The sequence below is a fragment of the Mercenaria mercenaria genome, chromosome 5 (assembly GCF_021730395.1).
Source record: "Mercenaria mercenaria strain notata chromosome 5, MADL_Memer_1, whole genome shotgun sequence".
Lineage (NCBI taxonomy): Eukaryota > Metazoa > Mollusca > Bivalvia > Venerida > Veneridae > Mercenaria > Mercenaria mercenaria.
Window position 1 is genome coordinate 79,878,032 of NC_069365.1, and position 23,936 is coordinate 79,901,967.

The following is a 23,936-nucleotide window of genomic DNA, read 5'->3' on the forward strand; positions in this document are numbered from 1 at the left end:
GTGTCTAAAACCGCAGCCTTTCCATTCTATTTAATTCTACAACAACGTATATATGAATGTGTGCATGACTGACATTTTTACACGACACGTGAAGAGAACGTATAACAAAACGAGAAGAAAACAAACAAAGGAACACAGTTGGACACCGCCTTAGAATCTTAAATCTTACCTTGATGAAATTTGCATTTATGTAGTCCGACCCTTGCTCTTTAGGCAATGTTTTCAACATTACACGCGTGTGGTCATCTATTAATACAAAAGTAAACTCAATCCCAACACATATGATCTAATTGATATATTTTTGAAAATCATAATATTACATTTTATGAATATTACTACTATTTAAAGAATGTAAGAAGTGAATATTACAATAACTATTCATTTACTTAGACAGAGATAACCACATTCCCAGCATGCCGCGCCCTAAAGCAAAACCCTGCGTGAGTACGTTTGTGTACATAACGGATGTGCAGACAAAACACGCAAAGTAAAACAAATAGTCAAAAAAGTAAAAAACATATATAAAGGAGTACAGCTGGTATGTTACTCGTGATCTCCATCATGTTCAAAGCTACAAGACAGTGTAAATAAAAACGATCCCTGCCTTGTAAATCGGTATCAGACCTTAAAGTGAAAAAAGGCATTATCTGTAAGTTTAAACGCATTTTCCACTTACAAGCCTGCATATCCTTGTATTTATTCTTCTTTCTGTTGTAGGGATTCACACCGACCGTAGCTGGATATTTCATTCCGTAGGGTAGTTTCTATTGCAGAAATAGTGAACAGGAATTAAAATATGCTAGAACTATATCCTGTTAAATGGTTTGAAATGATCCAGTAGAGCTCCTTCATATTGCGGCTATGAAGTGTCTCTACGGATATATAGTCATGAAAGTATTTGCAAAAATACATAAACAATGTAACACATATAGAAAATGAAAACAAAATAGGGAACAATGTGGGACACATTGACAACAGGAGGGTCATAATGACACTGGATCGTTCACCTGAGTAATATAAGCTACATGTATCAAATGTCAAAATGATGCTTAAATATTAAGAAAGTAGATCAGTAGGTCACAATCATGGTCACTGAAAGTCAGTTTTAAGATCAGTGTGCAAAACTGTACATGTCACCCAAATTTCAAGGTTGCATCTTAAAAACAAGAAAGTAGGTAGCATAATTTGAACAATCTTGTTATAAATCAACTTAGCAATGATATATACCAAATATCAAAGGCATAGGCCTTGAAATTGATGAAGATTTTTTAATATTTTTCCAATATGTCTATGTAAAACTTTGGACACCCTGGGTGGGGCCTCTTGTCAACTAAGGGGCATAATTTGAATACTCTTGGTACAGGACCACTAGGAAATGCAACATACCAAATATCAAAAGCCTAGGCCCTCCAATTTCAAACAAGAATATTTTTAAAGTTTTTCCTATATAAGTATATGTAAAACTATTGACCCCCAGGGAAGGGCCTCTTTTAATCCCAGGGTAAAAATTTGAACAATTTAAGTAGAAGACCATAAGGCAATGCTACATACAAAACATCAAAGGCCTAGGTCTTGTGGTTTCAGACAAGAAGATCCTTATTTTTTTTCCTGAACAAGTCTATATAAACCATGTGACCCGGGCTGGGCGGGGAAATATTTGATCTTAGGGGGATAAATTGATCAAAACTTGGTAAGGAGCAATATATTATGTTACATACCAAATATCAAAGCCCTAGGTCCTGCGGTTTTGGACAAGAAGATTTTCAAAATTTTTCCCTAAATATGTCTATATAAACCGTGTGAACCCCGGGGCGGGGTCAAATTTAAACATAGGGGGATAATTTAAACAATCTTAGTTGAGCACTTGATGATGTTACATATAAGATATCAAAGCCCTAAGCCCTGTGGTTTTGGACAAGAAGATGTTCGAAGTTTTTCCTATATAAGTCTATGTAAACCATATGGCCCCTAGCGCGGGGCCATATTTGACCCTAGGGGGACAATTTGGACTAACTTGGTAGAGTACCATTAGATAATGCCACATACAAAATATCAAAGCCCTAGCTACTGTAGTTTTGGACAAGAAGATTTTTGAATTTTTCGCTTTGGTCGCCATGGCTTCCAGAGTTCTGCATGGATTTCAAATCTTTGAGCAATTTTAATAGGGGGCATCCAAGGATCATTCCTGTGAAGTTTAGTGTAAATCTGCCGAGTGGTTTTGAAGTAGATTTTTTTGAAATTTTCAATATAGCCATAAAGGGAAAATAAGCCCCGGCCCCTGGCGGCCATGTTTTTTTTACCGGAACAGAATGACTTAGGCAATTTTGGTAGAGGGTCACCTAGAGACCATTTCTACAAAATATTTTTGAAATCTGATTAACAGTTTCTGACAAGAAGATTTTCAAAGTTTTTCCTTTTGGTTGCCATAGCTTCCAGAGTTCTGCAAAGAATTAAAATCTTTGGGCAATTTTGAAAGGGGGCCACCCAAGGATCATTCCTGTGAAGTTTGGTGTAAATCTGCCTAGTGGTTTCGAAGAAGAAGATGTTTTTACAATTTGTTGACACATGACGCACGACGGACATCGAGGGGTTACAATAGCTCACCTTGAGCTTTTGGCGCAGATGAGCTTAAAAGTAAACACTAATGGTAGAGTTTGAAGTGGTTCACAATGCACTAAGCCTCTATCAAAATGCTCATCATATTTTATAGTCAAAGATGAAAAACTGTTTCTAAAGTTGCATTATAAGTTTAAAAACGCATACATACACCCATTAGATTCGCTGACTATACTAAGTTTGTCTTCATCACTCGTCATAATTATGTTTTGGACTTTGAAGATCGGAAGCCTTCCAGAAAAAAAATTCAACATAGTACGTTAACACATTTTCAAATAGTTTACCTGAAACTCTTTCTCAAAGTAACCAGAGTTCGCCAGATTTCTTTTCACATCTGCTAGTAGGCTTGATAAGGGAACTGTATGCTTAGTTTTGCTGACACTAGGATCATTATTAGAAACATTTACTTCACTTGTCGAAAAACTGTTTTCTTCTGTAAAAATAATAAACATAGTCATATATAGCAACAGTCATATTATTTTATGAAGACAATAAAGTATAAATTACAGAATAAATTGATTTGATCATTTGTATATGTCATCAAACTTGGAAAGCTAATTATTACGTTTTTACTGAGTTATTACGGATGTAAGAACTATTTCAAGTAGTAGTTAATCTAACACTTATGTAAACTAAATCTTTAATTTGCAATCAAAGATTTAATTTTGACTATATTAATATAATGTAATGTCTTAAGCTTGCGAATAATCAAATTTTAATTAAATCTCGATGTAATTTTCATCTGTTATCCCTTCACTTTTCTGTTAAAGTAAAAAGGTTTCCATTGTCTTTATTATTATAAGCTCTTTCTATGTACCACATTATAAAAAATATATCCTTGCTTCTACTAGCTGTCTGAGTTCCGATACGAAAGACAAATGCTTAGAATAGTTCATACGAAAAATAATTTGTAATCAAGCGTATATCCTTTTTGTCGACATACTTCTTATGTCATGCATTTTGCTTATATTTTGAATACATTTTAACATTAACCTGTATTACCAGCAGCCTCAGCGTTCAAATGCACATTATCACAATTCCTCCGGGATACAGCACTTGTAAGTTGTAGATTTGTATCGGTCTGTTCCTGTCTATAAAGTAAGACCATAAATGTATTGAAAATTGTTAGGATTAAAATTTTTACTTGTATACTAATTTGAGTTGTGCTATGTTTCAGCTAGACAATCCGACATCATTTGTCCTATATCAAGGTATTACATTCTGCCTGAGACTTCTATGAACGCTAGTAAATGATACAACATCCACAGCTCTACACATTTACTAGTACATTTGTAATAGTTTCACAATAAGACGACCAAACAGCCATGCACGCTGCATTACATTTCTTGGATATATCTTTCATCGCGTTCAGCTTAAATGTTATAGCGTCTCCTTTACGCTGCATTAACGTATCTTACAAAGACAACCATTTTATCTGTAGACTGAAGTTGTAAATACTTATCCACAACGATTGTTATTGAAACTTCATATGCTAAACTTTTCAGATGATATATTGCTAACATTACCTCTGTCTCTGCTCCTTTCGTTTACGATATATAACAGCAATAACAGTAACTATGATAAGTAATATGACGAGGGCCACAACTCCAACTGTCGTCGTCGCAACAATATTATCCGACTTCTGCAATCCTAAAAAATGTAAAAAGGTTTTGATACGTGCTTATTTTGTTATGTTTGAACTCTGCTATATAATGACCAATGAGTCCGTCCGGATTGTCCCGGTCTAGCCACTGGAAATTTCTGAGATCATAGTCATTAGTGTCTCCTACATAATTAAGAGGCCCCAGGAAAGAACCAGACTCAGTTAGCCGGACATGCCTCTCTCTGTCTCTCTCTGTTCTGACAGCTTTATCTGATTTTTGCCCTCTGGTTAGATCGCTTTGTGACTGTAATTTAATTTATTCTAATGTAAGAGGGCTATATAAATATGATAAACAGTGAAAATGTAAGAACAGTAAGCGTTTCAGTACAAATGTCATAAGATTATAAGACAATTATCACACGTGATATTTATTATCTAGATAATGTATGGCAAGTATGTGTGTAAATGCAAGAATATGAAACCAATGCCCTTTGTTTATATCTACCTTGTAAACAATGATCACCGCTATAACCAGATTCACACCCTGCACTGCACGTGCCCACGACTTTATGACAAAGTGTCCCCGATTTACAGTTCCCACATGTCGCAGAACAGTTGATACCATAAAAACCATCACTGCATTCTTTAGAAACAAAGAACAATAAAATGTAATCATAACACGTATACAAATTAAAAATTAGACGGTAATGAATGGGTAAGGGTACAAAGTAGAGGGAATATTAAAGCTTTTTACATTTTATATTCCTTTAATACGCCCGCAGCAGGACATTAAATGCAGTATACTACAGAATCAACTAGAGTTGTAACAGGAGTGACGAATTATACCCCCACAATAAGGCCTTGTCACAGAACTAAACCAATGTCAAAGCCGAACTTGCTTGATCTTTGACCTACTGACCTCAAAATCAATAGAGGTCATCTACTAGTCATGATCAATCTCCCTATGAAGTTTCATGATCATCGACCCAAGCGTTCTCAAGTTATTGTCCGTAAAAGGTTTAAACGACCTTTGACCTTTGGAACTCAAAATCAATACGGGTCATCTGTTTGACATGACCAACCTCCCGATTAAGTTTCCTGATCCTAGTCCCAAACATTCTGAAGTTATTGTCCGAAAACTGTTTAAATGTTCCGGGTCACTGTGACCTTGACCTATGACTTACTGACCTCAAAATCATAAGGTCATCTGCTGGACATAACCAACTTCTCGATCAATTTTCATGATCCTAGGTCCAAGCATTCTCAAGTTATCATCTGGAAACCGTTTAACTGTTCTTGGACACTGTGACCTTGATCTTTGACCTACTGACCTCAAAGTCGAACTTGACCTGCATTTCATTATGTTACACCTGTGTGCCAAAATTTATGATCCTAGGCCCAAGCGTTCTCAAGTTATCATCCGGAAACCATTTAACTGTTCCGAGTCACTGTGACCTTGACCTTTGACCTACAGACCTCAAAGACGAACTTGACCTGCACTTCATGATGTTACATTTGTGTACCAAAATTTATGACCCTAGGCCCAAGAGTTCCCAAGTTATCATCTGGAAACCGTTTAACTGTTCAGGATCACTGTGACCTTGACCTTTGACCTAATGACCCTCAAATTCAAACTTGACCTGTATTTTGTGATGTTGCACCTGTGTACCAAAAATTATTTAAATCGGTCAAGCCTTTCATGAGTTATCATCCGCAAACCATGAAAACCGACCGACCGACCGACCAACCGACCGACCAACCGCCAAGCTCACTCCTATATAACCCACCCCCACCACCCCCGCAAACTTCGTTTTCTGGGGGTATAATTAGGAATTTGCAAAGATCTGTAAAAACTACGGTGTAAAAAGCGAAAGAAAATCGAAATGGTAATTTTTCATATTTTAAAAGAACAAAGAAAGCGTAATTATTCGTTTGCTTATAAGTAAAAAACTTATTCGAACGGATAAGTAATCTGACAATGCACCGTTTTGTTTAAGATATGTTATGAACTCGAAGGTAACACTATAAGGTAGATATTAAGTTTATTCACTGCATTGCAGTATAGAAAAATGTGTATGAGAAAGTATATAACAAAAGTAATTGTAAGTTATGAAAAGATGCCAGTACAATTGTGTTTTATGTCTGAAATAATATAATGGAGAAGAAGCATATCTGTGCTCTAAAAACAATCGTTCACATAACTAAAATAGTGCTATATTCAATAAAAATACCATATGTCAGAAATGAAAGATACTATGTAGCAAGCAATATCGTAAGGTACGTGTTCTCACAGTGTAGTTATACAAGTGTCTAACCAGTGTATATAACTCAAGTATTTTTGTTTGTTTTGGGTTTAACGTCGTTTTTAACAGTATTTAAGTTTTGTAACGACGCACAGTTAAGCTAACCAGTGTTCCTGGATTCCGTACCAGTACAAACCTGTTCTCCGCAACTAAATGCCAACTTCCCTCACATGAATCAGAAGTGGAAGACGAATGATTTCAGACACAATATCTTTTATCAAATCGTCACGGAGAACACACGTCTCGCCCAGGGCTCAAACTCATGATCCCGAGATCCGTAGACCTGTGTACCGTTTAGTAAGTATAGAATTCTCTCCGATGTGGCAAACAGATAAGAAAGCATATATACCCTAAAAGAATTACTGTAAAGTTTCTATACAAAAACATTTTCATCAGTATCAAGTCATTATATTTTCTTGGACATTTGTCTTTTAAGTATTTAATTTAAATTTAGTTTTTACAGAGTACAGGATAATAATTGAGAGGACTTTAATTTTACCAAACCATACGCATGGTCGTTGTAAAGTAGCATCAAGCATGAATAGGTCAAGTTGCAAATTTGCACACTAACCATAGACTTGAGCCGGTGCTAGAGGGCGTGGACAGTGTTGCATTTTCCATTACTGTTCATGAACAGACTCAATCAAACCGAGTCTGCAATTTTCACTCTTTGCCTTGTTATCGGTGCTTCCGAGGGATCTACTTTCCAGACTTTATTGATATCTTATGCATTAGTATATAAACACAAAAGAACCTGTGTCACATTTTACTCCCTTCCAACCTGCTTTGCAACCACTCAGACAATGACCATCAATTTTATTACACATTTCAGAGCCCCCTTCGCAATGGCTGCTACAATTATTTCTGCATTCTTCACCATAGAAACCGACAATGCAATCTAAAGAATGCAAAAATATATTACCCTGTTATGTTGATTTATAATTTTTTTGGAATAAATAAATTACTGAACTGTTTGTATCAAAGGTAACTTCCTGAGTCATATATGAAGAGAAAGCGTCAAACAAATATTTCTATGGAGATATTCTAATCGGTATATGTTAAATGCATCCTTTTGTAATTGGATGCAGAATTTCAAAATTGTGAATAAAATTTATCTTTTAATAGAACGGTACCATTAGACATACAATTACAATCTGATACTTTAATAAATATCAAAATCATTTTGCTAAAGTATTCTAATACTATACAATAAATTTCGTAATATTTCAGAACTACAATATTCTATTTGCACCCGAATGTTATAATGTTATGTCTCATTCTATTCTCATAAAAAGTACCATTTAAACTCATCAAGGTTTAAGAAAGAGTTACCAAAGAATATCACGTATGTAAAACGTTATTACATTTACCTTGTAAACAAGTTTCACCGCTGTAGCCTGCTTCGCAACCTTCGTTACAAGTGCCGTCGACATTATGACAAACTGTCCCTGACTTGCATTTACCGCATGTCTTAGCACAGTTGAAACCATAAAAGCCGTCACTACATTCTTGTAAAATGAACAAATATAAAACAATATTTTATGCAAATAAAACAAGAGCTGTCACAGGAGACAGCGCGCTCGACATTTTCGATGCTGGTTAGTGAAACTGGCACATCTGTGGAAACAGAAGCTGTCACTGGAGTGTCTATTTACTCCGATGGTGGATGAAGATATTGCAAAATAGCCTGAGTCTGTGTCAAAAATATTAAGTAATAACAGAGGTAAAGACAAAGTGTATCAAAACACTATATAAGTATAGTCTAAGCAAAAAGGGGGCATAATTCATTAAGGCTATATACCAATAAAAGAAATTGTTCTTTGTTTCATATAAAATCCATCTACTTCAGTACAATTTCGATACAGTTTATAGATTTCACTCCGTCGTAGACCTATTTTCCACAAGATATCCATACATTTGCTTCAAGAAAACGAAAAGAAAAAGGGGTGTTGAATAGTATGCTGTGAAATGCAAACCAACTGAACTCAGGTACCCTCATATTGCCGCATTTCAGAAAGCAGTCCGCAGAATAAACACCCTACTTTCGTTTTCAAGTAATCAAATCGAAAACATGCGAATATTAGCATGAAAAGTATCTTATTTTATGTAGAATTCATTCCACGAGTGCAATAAAGCCCATTTGGCCCCTGATTTACGCGCAAATGCGCGAAATATGGAAAAATTAGGATCTTTTTATTAGGGACTTCTTTCGACTATACCACGGAAGCACATTTTTGACCGAATTACTGCTATATAACCTATAATACTGGTGCAAGAGTTATGCATCCTGTGTCATATGATGTGGGTGATGATGTGGAACAAGTACTTCAAGTTTGAATCAAATGCATTTCATACTAACTGAGATATAGAGAAAATGCATCAAAATTAACCTTTAATTCTAAGTAAAAGGGGGCTTAATTCATGAAATATTGGTGCCAGACTTATGGTCCTTGTGTCATATGATGTGGGTGATGATGTTGGACAACTATTTTAAGTTTGAATCGGATCCATTCAGTAATAACAGAGATAGAGTCAAAGTTCATCAACAGTTTAACCTGAAATTCTAAGTAAAAAGGGGGAATAATTCATGAAAAATTGGTGCAAGAGTTATGCACCTTGTGTCATATGGTGTGGGTGATGATGTTGAACAACTATTTTAAGTTTGAATCAAATCCATTCAGTAAAAACAGTGATGAAGTGTTTTGAAAAGTGCATCAAAACATTATACCTGAAATTCTAATGTAAGAAAAGGTGGTGAATTAATTCATAGAAAATTTGTTGTGCAGAGTTATGCATCTTGTGTCATATGATGTGGGTGATGATGTTGAACAACTACTTTAAGTTTGAATCAAATCCATTCAGTAATAACAGAGGTAGAGTGAAAATGCATCAAAACTTTAACCTTAAAATCTAAGTGAAAAGGGGGGATAAATCATGAAATATTGGTGCCAGAGTTATGGCTCTTATTTCAGATGATGTGGGTGATGATGACGAATAACTGTTTCAAGTTTGAATCAAATCCACCAAGTAATTACAGAGATAAGTTGAAAAAAGAAAAAGTGTAAAACAAACTTTAACCAAGGTGGGGACGCGGAAAGACGCTGACGCCGGGTCGAGTAGGATAGCTCTCCTTATACTTCGTATAGTCGAGCTAAAAATTAAAAGAATTGATAGCACTAGGTATAAGTACAACTTATTCGAAAAACTCTAACGTTTTAAATATTTTCATTTTTGAAACGAAATTCATTATCTGGAAACACAGAAACTTTCAAATGTTAAGCATGGAAGTGCTGTGATGGAAAGAAAAATCATATCAAATGTAAAAGATTTAATTAAATTTCAAACTTTAAACAAAGAAGATATAAAAGTTCTCAATAGAATCAAGTTATGATTAAAGGGGAACAACTCAAACAGCTTGACGAGTGCGTGCTATATTGATCTTACATTCTTTCGAGTATATATATATCTAACTTGTAAGATCCGTATTTTTTATGTTGATCTTGCATTCTTTCGAGTATATATATATATAATTTATTTGTAAGATCGGTACTTTAAAACGCGACAGGTCAATATACTTTTTTAAAACTATCTTAAACACAGAGATCTTGTTTCGAACCTGTTTGAACTAGGGAAAGTTTGTTTGCTTTTTGTGATTTTCAAAAACAATACACAATATAATGCTATCCATATGTAGGTGTAGTAAGACATTTCATTGTTATCTATATATGATATATGAACTGAATTCCTTTATATTAAGAACCTATATGATGCATTGCTGAACGTAAAACCCTTCATATTTTGTATGTCATGTTGTTGAAAATAATAATAATAATAATAAAAAAGAATTGTTTTGAGAAATTATAATCGGTATATTAATGCATCCTTTTATAAGTGGATGCAGAATTTCAAAATTGTGAGTAAAGTTTATCTTTATCAAATCACTTTAATTAATATTAATGTAATTTTTATTCACATTGACTGAATTAATTCAAGTGATGAAACCATCCAACTGGCTAACAGAAGGTCAGTGGTTTTTACCCAGGTGGACATGTGTCAACAGTATTTACAGAAGAACCGGAAGATTTATGAGTGGACAGTACTTTCTCAAATAAACATGTGAATGAGTCAAGCATTTATGACAGAATCAGGCATGAATTGGTTCAGTTTTGATGACATACTAATTAGTATATTAAACTGAGAGTGTAATTCATGCTTACCTGTATCACATTTTGTTCCTTTCCAACCTGTTTTGCACCCACTCATACAATGGCCATCAATGTTACTACACATTTTAGAACCCCCGTCACAATAACCGCTACAATTATGTCTGCATTCATCACCAAAGAAACCGACTGTGCAATCTAGATATGCAAATAAATAGATATGTGGATAAACTGTAGCATCTCAACTTACCACAGTCAAAAGTTACGTGTTCAAGATAGACTTTCAAAACAATAAACTAATAAGACATACTTTGTGTGCACATTTTTCCTGTATAACCAGGTTTGCAGCCATTCGGGCATTGACCATCTGCTTCATCACACATATCACCGTCTTTACAATTCAACGAGCACTTGTTCAAACATCCTTGACCAAACCATCCGTTATCACATTCTGTAAAAGCAAATACGCAACGCGAAGGAATGATCACATTTTATCAAAGACACGACTTTAAATGTATTTAACAATACTGTTAAATGGTGTTCATAACTTTTCAGTTTTAAACGCAATATTAACAATTACCAAAAAAAAAAAGGATAAACAATTTTCAGAGAAGAGGATGGAATGAAACCGAATAAAGACCGACATTAGATAATTTGATATTAAAACAAGAAAATATAAAACATAAAAAGAACTAAACAGCAATATCTAACAAAACAGCAGCATTCAAAATATACGTTGAGACGTAAGGAAATATTTAGACTAGCTACTAGACTGAGATTTGTCATAAAAAATTTTAATATTTGTAATACGTAATAGTGATGGAAGTAAGTCTATTGTGGAGATTCTCTCTTACAAGTGAGTGTAAGTTTTTGATTTGATATCGGACAAAGAATATAAGTTGGCTACACTCAAAACGTGATTAAAGTAAATAAAATGTCATAATTAAGGAGATAGTCAAGGAAGTTTTGCAAGAGTATACTTCGATCGCATCTGTGTCCATTCCATCCGTCGTGACAACCGGATAAGCAGCTTCCATTCACCTTACTGCAAGCAGCGTATCCACCGTTACACTTTTCACTACATTTACTTGAACAGTTTATGCCATAAAAACCTAGCCTGCAGCCTGTTTAAAGCGAAGCAAGCACAATAAGTACCAAAACAAAGTATAACAAAGTATTATTGTCTTTATATGAATCTCCAAAATGATGAATCGAGACAATTTTGCACTAATGCTATATAAAAAAAAAAACGTTCAGGATTCACGCCATGAAAGTAATTCGACTGGAAATCTGTGTTCCATGATTAGATTAGTCTAAACTGGGGTTTTCAAAGGGGAAAAGATACTGACAACTGATCTAAAAGTATCAAGTATAACAAAATTAAATAAGTATTAACTGACCAAGAGCACATAGTTTCCCTTCGTATCCTGGTTTACAGCCATTTCGACAAGACCCATTAACCTTCACACATACTTCATCGTTCTTGCAATTTCCGCTGCAGTTTGTTAAGCAGTTAATGCCAAATGTACCGTCTTCACATTCTATTAAAGTATACATTATACGATACTTCATACATTGAAGAAATAATATGTTTTAAAAAGAAAATGTAATTATTTATGATACATGTATAACCAATTTCAATCAAGCAGAATACGATTGTAAAGCTAGCAGATGACGAGGTTTAACTACCACATTCAAAAATAATAGCAATAGCCTTCAGACTTTAAATGTAAAAATATATTTGATTTTAATATTTCTAGAAGGAGGCGTTCAAGTCAACGAAATAAGCATTGTTCACATCTTCAAACCTTTGACCCTAAGTTGTGACCTTAACCTTGTGAGCTGAAATAGTCGGATAAGCGTTAAGATATCACAGACATAACATAAAGAAAACTGAAACAGGAGAGCATTTCCTATTCTTAAAACGAATACTTAATTTAAAACGTGTAATGCAAGGAAATACGTTATGTTACCTTGATCACAAGTGTCTCCCTTCCATCCTGCCTTACACCCATACTGACAACGTCCGTTTACGTGACTACACCAGCGCTTTCCATTTTTACAATAATCACTACATTGTCTGGAACAATTTTTACCGTACATGCCATATTGGCAGCCTAAAATGTAGACAAAAATTATTCGTAGGATGATAACGCTTACACTTTTTTATCTGTCCTTCCCTTTAATTCATTAACATGTGATACGTAGAAAGCATATATAAAAGGGACTTTTATATTGTTTATAAATCATTTCATGTCTTTAAAGGTATGTTACATTTTGGGAAAACCCATGACAGTAAAAATATTTCAGCAAACAGTAAAAAACTTACTATTTCTCTCTTATACATCTAAATAAGTTTCTATAGTTTAACCTACAATTGTTTATGCATAGTAATGATATGAATGTTATTTACGTTGATCACATTTCATTCCTGTCCAACCGTCACGGCAGCCACTGGTACATCGTCCATATTCACGTCCACAATTACCACCTACACAATGTTGACTACATTTTCTTCTACAGTTTTCTCCATAATTTCCACTGGTACAAACTTTCAAAATAAAGTATAGATTTGTAATACGATGTAACGGAAATATCGGTACTATCGAGTGTACGCCAACGATGGTAATCAATTCCTTTTCGAAGGTGGGTTCACTGTAAAAAATAACTGAATAATACATGAAAGTGTTAAAGACAGCTAAATCACCCGCCCCTATAATGGATAGTGAAAAGGTATACCTTTGACCCTAGAGTTGTGACCTTGGCCTTGAACTGACATGGCTGATCATAAATTCAGCACTTCGTTTTGATGAGGTGATTATTTCACCCAGTTTTATGAAAATCCTTCAAGGGGTTTAGGAGATACAGAGCAGACACAAAATGGATGATGGCTCAGTCCTTTGACCCTAAGTTGTGACCTTCACTTTGAGCCAGCATGGCTGACTCATACATTCTATACATCGTCTTGATAAGGTAATCGTTTGAACCAAGTTTCATATAATCTTTCAAGGGGTTTAGGAGATATGGAGCGTACACTATAGTAGGACGGAAAGACAGGACGGACGGGCGAAGACCATTCTACCCCAACCTCTCGTGGCGGGGAAATAACATATCTACATATTCTGAAATACAGCTATGGTCTTTCACTTTCATGACACCTAGACAATCATCGATAAACCGGAACATCGTTTTGGTTCTACATTTTCATTCTGAATCCTTAAAACAAGAATTTAGTGAGGGAAAAATGAATTAAACGAATACAGATGGTAATTCAAAGCCCTATCGACAGCTTACTAGCAAACATGTAGTTTAAAAAGGTTCTGGTATGGTAGGCAGTTGGGAAATAATAAACGTCATGTCATAAAACGCAGAATCTAAGTAAATCAATGTTTGATTGTTTATTTGTGTAACTGGGTTTTTAATCGCTTTTTTTCGTACACAACGGCAGTCTGGTCAAGGTTGAGATGTTGAAGCATTATATGTTTAAGAAAGTAAAAGTATTGAATGTATTTTTTTCTGCTTTCGTCACATTGAGTTAACCAGTCTTTGCGGGTTCTGCACCAGTACTGAAATATTTTAGTCAGGTTAGTATTTGGTTACCAACCTGCATTAAGTTAACGACAGGTCAAGGTTGAGATATTAGAGAGTTTGAGATTTCAAACTTCGCCTTCCCCTTCAACGTCTATCATATATATTTTGGGTAAAACGTCACCGACATGCGTGTATTTTATTTAAATCACACGTTGCTACTAAAGTTTTCCATGTAATATCACGTAAGCCTAAGACTTCGCTTTATTACTATGCGAAATAAAAAGCTTAGTTTCAGGATTTCTGCTTATTAAGTTATTTGATTATCCATATATATAATTAGACTAAATTTGATGTGAAACACTACCAATAGGTATAAGAATAATGAAGTTTTGTATGGCTAATGATTTTAACTAAATACATTGAATTGAACCTGGAAGTATAAAGTTATCAACTGATTTTGAGAAACTTTGAGATTTTGTTCAAACTTTAACTTCTACGGCATATTTGTGTCCCCAGGCGGTATCGATTATACCAGATGGGCCTTTTTGTCGTATGAAGTGAAGTTTTGAACGTCCGAAGATGTGATATCACGAAAGTCGAAACTTCATTCTTTTTACATCTACTCTGTCCACATACTCGGCATCAAAGACTGAAATCTGGATGGAGGCACATAGCATGACAGTTATTTTACTTGAAAAATAAATAATTACGCGCGATTATCATTTGGTGGAACATTTTATTTTCACATCCAAATATAACCAATCTGTTTCTGTCAGACACTTAATACGACAATTGCGTTTTAATTATAAACATAAAATGGTACTAGTTAGACGGAAAATTCTTTTGAAGTATCAGACAATTTCAGATTTATGATATCATGATGAGAGACTTTTCCTGTTAGCCGTATGGGATAACTCCATTTTTTAAATGCACGGAACCAGAGCCTGGCAGAGAGACATTGTGGGTTAATTCCCCCTTTGATTCTTACATTTTACAAAGAAAGTCAGTCTTGAAACTCGGTGTGACCCTACCCTACCTCTACCTACTCCCCCCTCCCCCTCCCCCACTGAAATGGGTGACCCCTCTTTAATGTTGGTGTCCCTCTAACAAAAAGTCCTGGATCCGCAGATGCTTTACTTATAAAATAGTATATTAAAACCATATTGTGCTGTCTGAGAGTTTGGCCTTATACAGAGTGTCATTATCACTTTGATATGATCATAATAGGCTATTAACTTTGTATGTGGATATATGCACGAGTTCTGCAGCGGTAATATTGCGCGACTTTAGGAGCGCAATATTGTCCGCGAAAGAACGAGAGCATATATCCACATACAAAGTTGATAACCTTTTTATTACATATCCACTATCAAATGATAAATTTACATCTAAATTATCGTTCTGTCACGAAAGACAGGAAAAAATACGGAAAAAAATTATCCGAAAATGCAATAAACAAATCAAACTGACGCGCATTAATATTTTCCGCGAAAATGACGTTAGCTTGTTGTCGCAACGTGCGCGTGGACGCCATGGACGTCACGCGATTCTTTCCATTACAACGTTAAGAAAACATTCCACGTCCTATATTAGTCCAACTAATGACGTAATTATAACTTTCATTTCATTTCAGTCTGATAAATTACTACGTGCCAGTATCTAATAGGTCAGATTAATCAAAGTGTAAAAGTAAACAAAATGTTGCATAAATTACAAATTAAACAAATACACAATAGCAACAAAAATCTAAAGAAACGAGATTCGCAATGGACGGACCGTCAGGGGAGGTAACTAGAGTCACGGATTGGGACTAGTCCGATATGAAAGCGTTCAACGTCATGATATGGAAAAATATTGCACGATCGCAGTCCATTGAAACCCAATGTAAAATGACTTTAGGTATGTAATAATCATTTTTATTTCCTCTCGTGTATGATTTACAATCGTGCATTGTATACTGACATAATTTTGTACAAAACCTAAATGTTTGGAGCAACACTAACGAGTTTTTACATTGTTCACTTTGTTTTATCGTGATGTCTGTTTTTGTATTTTTATTGTTGTTTTTTAGGTAATCGCTCTAATATCCATGCGATGATTATATTAATTGAAATGTTTTTTTTTCATTTAATTTTCATTCTTTTCATTTTTAAAACCTCTTGTAAAATTCCTGCCCTTTCGGACAATTGGTATCAAAATGCACGAAAAAAACGATCATAATTACGAATAAATTGAATGGGCGGATTAAAAGAAGTAAGGTTCATTCTAATGTTTGAAATCTCAAGGAATTTTAATCGAACTTCAACTTCATACGTTAACTTCGCAAGAGACGTTGAAGGGGAAGGCGAAGGTTGAAATCTCAAACTCTCTATTGAAGCATTATTATACTATACAATTAGTATTAAAATCGTGCATTAGGTATTACTACTAAATAATCAATATTTATATGAAAAGAAGAGATTTGTTTTGTCTAATAGCAACACTGTGAATGACCAAAAATGGCTACCGGTGTTAGAATGCTGATAAAACAGAAAGTTAACAGTTAGTTTTTTATTGTTTAATTATAAATTGTATGCTATGACACAGAAGAGACATAAGAAGAAAATCTATCCATTAGATAGAAATAGCTGCAAAACTTTTATTCAGCATAAGTCATCTTAGATCTGTCAGCTTTTATAATTAGTTTTCACGATCGGTTACAACTATTTTAATCTCTGTGTATTAATACTTTATCTTGTTAGGACATTGTAGTGTGTAACTAACTATACATTCCATATCAATATTTGTGCTTAAGATTGTTTTGTTGAGCTGCTTGAAGTCATATAATAAATGATTTATTTTTGTTGTTGTTGTTATGAATTTTATTAATTCTTGGTAATAAGGGTACTAAAACTTTATCTTACGACATGAAGTTTAGTTCCTTTCTGACGGGTGAAGAAATCCATTAGGTTGAATCAATCATAACGTTATATGTTTGAAAAAGTAAAAGATGAATGTTTTTTCTTTTACTGTTTTCGTCGCCTTGAATTAACCAGTCTTTGCGGGTCCTGCACCAGTGCTGATTTGCTCTAAGTTTGTAACGAATAAATTTCTCCATATGAATCGAATGTGGTGATGAAATATTTGTCAGGTTAGTATTTGGTTACCAACCTGCACTCGTGCGCTTATCAGACCAATAGTCTCAATACAAACACTATCAAAACAAAAAGGCCTTGTAAAATTGTGTTAAAGTCTTAGTTAAAGAGAGATAAAAATAATGTAATTTTTCTATTTGAATATAACTAATACATTCTACTGAACTTATGGTATCTAAATCAATTATATTGTATGTCATAAAAGTTACATGTAAAGCATATTTTATAAGAGCGATAAAGACAAAACAAAGAATAGGCCATGAACAGACTAAGTCAAACCTATTCTGCTATTATATTGTTTGGTTGCATTCTATGCTTCCGAAGGATATTCTTATAATTTCTTACTTTCACAACAGCAATCTTTTATTGTTTTGTGCATTAAATTCAATGCTGTCCATTTTTTTTCGCCCTTTACCATAACAATTAATAAATTCATTGTCTTTATTTACGAATTAAGTTAAGGTCACCTGTGTGTGATATCGTCAATAATTTTCTTTTTGGTTTGATTAAAAGAAAGACAAACATAACATATCCAGATATGTTAGAATAAACATCTACATTTTACCCTTTTCTCTTATCTCTCAATTGTCAAATAAATTAACCATTATTGCTTTAAACACAATTCATTCTTGATTCTGAACCAATAACTGAAATAAGCTAAACAGGTAATATGTGGAACTAATATTTAAATTATAAAGTTGTTACCGTTGTCAATGTATTGTGCATTTTGTGGTGTTTTATGTCCAGCGGTAGCAATCTTTGAGCATTTATTTATTCATTTTGTTGAGTTTAACGACACATTGACACAATTATAGGTCATATGGTGACTTTTCTAGCGTTGACGATTGTGGAAGGCCCCAGATGCTCCTCTGTGCATTATTTTATCTTGAGCGGGCATTTGTGCAGAACCACCGATCTTCTGTATGCCAGCTGAATAGCTTCCTAACATGAAGAATTCAACGCCCCGAGTGATGCTCAAGCCAACATCGATGAGAGGCAAGTGATTTGAAGTCAGCGACCTTAACCACCCAGCCACGGAGGCCCCCGCAATTTCGGAGCAATGCATGGCTGATTTGTTAATTGATGTTGACTTTCGAATCACTTTCTCGTCATCACCGGGAGATTGGTACCCTTCATGTGATGCAGAATCATTTCTTCTGAAGAAACAATTAGGTGGACATTCCAAAAATATTGGTTCTCCAAAGGCACCTGACCGCGGCAGAAATAATGCCCTAAAGGGCATTCCTCTACCATTCAATGTTTGAAGCTCACCCCATTCCTAATTGTTTACTGTGACATAAATCCCAACGAAACAGAACATGACAGAGTTCTTGAAGACAATTTTATGTTGTTCACGTATGTTTAATGTTATAAAGACACAGTTAAGAACATATGGCAACTTTCTAGCTTCAATGGTGGACGGAGACTGGAATATTGGATTAAATATCACTGAAATAGCCTTTATTAAGTGCTTCCGTGTGAAAATATTAGCATTTCGTAATTAAACTGCTGCATATTACATACATGCAGACTTTTTAAAATCCCATTACCTGAGAGATCTGCGACAATGTTAAATCATGTAAAAATGTTGCACCAACTAGTTCATATGCTAAAGCTTAATTATTTACAATACCGTTTTTACTTACTAAATATAATTTTTAAGTTATTCAAAACTACTAAATGTAACTTAATATTACTCTTATCATTTTCTACAACCAAATCCGAATTTATGCCACTGATATATATTTTGGTTGTGTCTGATTTTATGCGTTACCCATTTGAAAGCTGCGCTCCTACTTATAAAGAGCTTCCTAGTGAATGTTAATGCTTAGACTGACAACAAATCTCAAAATTTTTATTTCATTTCATATCTTTTCGTGCTTGCTTAATTCTAATAGAAATTTATTGCAACATGAACTTTTGCTAATTACTTTCACTCATTATTTATAATACATTATATCTTTAAGCAATTGAGTCTATGACACTGATGTATTGTTATTGTTATTGCGCCAAGTGTTGGCAGCAGAAATTTGTGCTCTTGATATTTTGATTGTTCTGTGAAAACCAGTGACTTTAGAACCAAGATTTTTTGCATAGTGTTTCATGAATATATGTAGATAACATTTCTGTGTTTTTTAATTGGATTTATTCATTCGATAGTGGATTCATTCAATAAAACAATTGGATGTACAATAGAATAGACTGCTTTTACCTGTAAAATAGTGTATATTTTTTAGTGAACACAATCTCACAACATAATGTGCTTTATAAAGTATAATAGAGACCAATTATTGAAATTGGAAAACATACCCAGAAGGTTTTCACGACCAGACAAAGAAACATTGAAAATTCTAAAGGATTATGATATTTTGATGTATAGATCTGCCAGAGGTGGTAATATTCAACTTACACGTAATTGGGATATCAATCAAGGGATTAAACTGGACAATATTAGAACATTACCTGAGGCAATTTCAACTGTAATATCAACATATAGACCAAAGCATAAGAAAAATATCAACAAAGAAGTGCTTGATTCGAAAATGAATTTATCCCACATAAAATATGAAACTCAAACAATAGTTAAAGGCCAGAGAAATATAAAAATTTGTTGCATTAACCCAAGATCCTTGAAAAACAAAACGACAGCCTTCTGTGACTTTATTATCTCGAATGATCTAGATCTTATTGCTGTGACTGAGACATGGTTAGGCACCTCCATCGATAAAGCATGTCTAGGTGAACTGTTACCTGATGGGTACAAAATCAAGCATGCGCCACGCCCTGGTGGTGGGCGTGGAGGTGGGGTGGCCCTCATTTATAGATCGGTGATAGATGTAAAAGTGGTCTCTTCAACTAGTGACAATACTTTTTCAACATTTGAACATATTGAGTGTAATGTTAGTATCAACAACTACACATTGCTCATGGCCGTTATTTACAGACCTCCTCCATCAAAGAAAAATGGTCTGAATACAAATGATTTTCTGGATACCGAGTGGCCAGATTTCTTATCAAAATACGCCGCACTTGACAAGAATATCATCATAACTGGCGATCTGAATTTTCATTTAGACATTCCTTCTGATCGTGACACCATCAGATTTAACAGTGTGTTGCAATCTTGTGGCATGTATCAACATGTGAAAGGGCCCACCCACGTCCACGGTCATACCCTAGACGTGGTCATCACCAGAGACATAGATAAAACAGTATCGGCAGTAGTAGTGACTGATCCTGGGTTATCAGACAGCTCTGGAAAAATAGCCAAGGACCATTTCGCGGTAATGTTTAATGCACTTGCCGCGAAACCCCCTCCGGTAAAGAGAACTGTGACATACAGGAAACTCCGTTCGATTGACATTGATACTTTCAAAGCTGATATTCTATCATCCGATCTTTTGAATTTGTCACAGAGTACATCAGATGCAGAAACTCTCGTCTCATTATACAACAGTGATCTTTCAGCTTTAATTGACAATCATGCGCCTTTGTGTTCAAAAACCATCACATTAAGACCATCTTGTCCCTGGTTCTCGGAGGAGCTCCACGACGCCAAACATTTGAAACGTAAACTAGAACGTAAATGGCAGACTTCAGGACTCGCCGTTTACCACTTAATGTATAGGAACCAATGCGCAATCGTTAACAAAATGTTAAAAAAGGCAAGAACTGATTATTACTCAGAGAAAATAGAATCAAGTGAACGAGACCAAAAAAGCTTGTTCAAAATAACGAAACATTTATTGAACGGTCCAAGTGAAGCGGCACTTCCATCAGGCAAGAACCCAGAACTACTAGCACAGGAGTTCAGCGATTTTTTCATAGATAAAATAGAAAAAATCAGAACTAATATTGCATCCCAGGATCAGAATGAATCATTTACTCCAGAAGACGGACGCATATCACAATGTGATACCGCGCGTTTGACTAGTTTCAGTCCGGCAACAGAGGAGGAGGTGTAAAAGCTTGTTCAAAAGTCAGCTAATAAGTCATGTGAATTAGACCCTCTTCCTACATGGCTCTTGAAATCTTGTATAAACGAACTTCTCCCAATATTGACGAAAATTGTTAACATCTCTCTAGAAAGTGCAATCGTCCCAGAATCATTTAAAACATCACGAATAAGACCATTGTTAAAAAAGCCAAGTCTTGACCAAAACACACTCAAGAATTACAGGCCTGTTTCCAATCTGCCATTCCTCTCAAAAATCCTTGAAAAAGTGGTAAACAAAAGAACTGAGGAACATTTGACGAACAATCAATTACATGAAATAAACCAGTCAGCATACAGAAAATTTCATTCAACTGAAACCGCATTGTTAAAAGTTCAGAACGACATTCTCGAATCCCTTGACAAAGGTGACGTCACAGTACTTGTGATGTTGGACCTGTCGGCTGCATTCGACACCATTGACCATAACACCCTTCTTCACAGACTCAAATTTAATTTTGGATTTGCCGATAAACCCCTTCAGTGGGTGGCATCATATCTAACAGACCGCTACCAAACAGTATGCATCGATGGCAAACTCTCTGAACCAGTCCTTATGAAATTCAGTGTTCCTCAAGGATCTGTTCTAGGCCCAAAATTCTACACGATGTACACAAAGCCAGTCGGGTCCATCTGTAGAAACCACGGTCTAAACCACCACTTTTATGCAGATGACTCCCAACTCTATCTATCGTTTAAACCAGTTGACCAAGCATCAAAGGTAGCCACAATCACACGAGTTGAACAATGCCTAAAAGAAATCATCTCATGGATGAATTCAAACATGTTAAAATTGAATGCAGACAAAACTGAAGTAATTCTTTTTTCGAATCAAAAACACTCCAAACATGTTGAAAATCTAGAACTGAAAGTTGGCGAATCGAGCATAAGACCATCAAAAACTGTTCGAAACCTTGGTGCTACGCTTGATTCGAACATGCACATGGACCATCATGTTAATTCTGTGACTCGAACATGCTACGGCCAAATACGACACGTTGGTCATATTCGACCATATTTGACAACTGAAGCCACAAAAACCCTGATAAACTCGCTTGTGACCTCACGATTAGATTACTGCAATGCTCTTTTGTACGGCGTGCCAAAATCAACAACGAGAAAACTGCAAAATGTCCAAAACACAGCTGCACGTCTTATTACGAAAACAACCCGTTTTGAACATATAACACCAATCCTTAAAGATCTTCATTGGCTTCAAATACAAGATAGAATCAAATACAAAATTCTCATTCAAACATTCAAGGCCTTGCATGGACAGTCGCCGGTGTATATGAGAGACTTACTGGAGGTGTACGTGCCAACTAGAAATCTGAGGTCAGCAAATGCAGCAACAACCCTTGTGCCACAAAAAAAGTCGACTGGTTACTTACGGGGATAGAAGTTTCAGGGTTGCCGCCGCAAAACTATGGAACTCTCTCCCTGACAATCTCAGAAAAGATTCATCACTTAATTCATCCAAAAGAGCTCTCAAAACACACCTTTTCAAAATTTTCTACAACACATAGATACCAACTGTGACTGTTTCTACTCATAATAAATATGCCATTGTCATTTTTGTAATACAGAACTACAGCTGGTCATTTGTCGCTGACGAAGGTCTCTTAACTGTACAATTCATCATGTAATTCATCATGTAATTAACTAAATTGACAATCCATCTTTTGTTTCATCATGTCACATTTTAAGGGTTATGACGTTCTATGTGTGTGTTTTTCGCAAGACCTGAGTTTCACTTGAAATGTGTGGTATTTCTATCTAAAACAGTACATGATGGCACCATTTGCCGGGAGGTTGAACCACTATATGCAGCCCGTCTGGGCGTACCAGATGTTTAAAGCACTGGTATTGGCAATAGGGGTAAAACGACCTCAGGGGTGGGGGTGCGGTCATGGCTGTTTGTTACAATAAGGCTGTAAATATTATCATTGTTCATTTATGATATTGTTGTTATTTTTTATTATTATGTACAACGCCATTGAAAATATCATTTATAAAAAAAGGCGTTTAATCAAATTGTTCAGTTTCAGTTTTGTGATTGCATATGTCATGTTTTGTTGTTTTCCTACATATCTGCGATGTGTCACATGTTTAATTGTAAAGCGCCTTTGAACGTATATTACATATGAAAAGGGCGCTCAACAAATCTGGTATAATAATAATAATAATATTTTAAACATGTATGAAACAAATTTATAAAAAGTACCATTTAGGAATTAGGTGTAGAAAAGATTTTTTTTCTGTCTAATTTTGCATTTCAAAGTTCTGTTTTTCATATTTAAAAAAACCAAGAATAATCTTCACAGAAAACCCCGAGGTTTCATTATGCTTGTGATAATGCACGACTGTCTGACTTATAGCTGTTTTATCGCATGGAAAATAGTTCATTTTACATAAAATGATGTAAATTTTTAATAAACAAGGGTTCCCCACTGATAGACCTAAATGTGTTTTTTGGTCTCGCCTTTGAAAGTAACTGATATATAACAATAAAAGTTGTATAAAGGTCCTTTGGAAGTACACAATGCAACCAAAAATAAATAGCAGACTCGATTCGAGGTTAGACCGAATCCG

General features: G+C 35.0%; 1 protein-coding gene across 1 annotated transcript in view; it reads right to left on the minus strand.

The window, feature by feature from the left end:
• Positions 1-23,936, minus strand: part of LOC128546051 (multiple epidermal growth factor-like domains protein 10) — a 94,423-nt gene that overhangs the window by 373 nt on the left and 70,114 nt on the right. The window contains exons 16-29 of the mRNA XM_053544714.1: positions 13,099-13,236; positions 12,659-12,802; positions 12,086-12,226; positions 11,666-11,809; positions 10,996-11,136; positions 10,740-10,883; positions 7,893-8,030; positions 7,277-7,420; positions 4,725-4,862; positions 4,143-4,266; positions 3,610-3,707; positions 2,901-3,049; positions 677-764; positions 170-246 (exon numbers count right to left, since the gene is read on the minus strand). Of these exons, the coding sequence (XP_053400689.1) occupies positions 170-246; positions 677-764; positions 2,901-3,049; positions 3,610-3,707; positions 4,143-4,266; positions 4,725-4,862; positions 7,277-7,420; positions 7,893-8,030; positions 10,740-10,883; positions 10,996-11,136; positions 11,666-11,809; positions 12,086-12,226; positions 12,659-12,802; positions 13,099-13,236 (1,808 nt within the window). The remainder of the gene's footprint in view (positions 1-169; positions 247-676; positions 765-2,900; positions 3,050-3,609; positions 3,708-4,142; positions 4,267-4,724; positions 4,863-7,276; positions 7,421-7,892; positions 8,031-10,739; positions 10,884-10,995; positions 11,137-11,665; positions 11,810-12,085; positions 12,227-12,658; positions 12,803-13,098; positions 13,237-23,936) is intronic.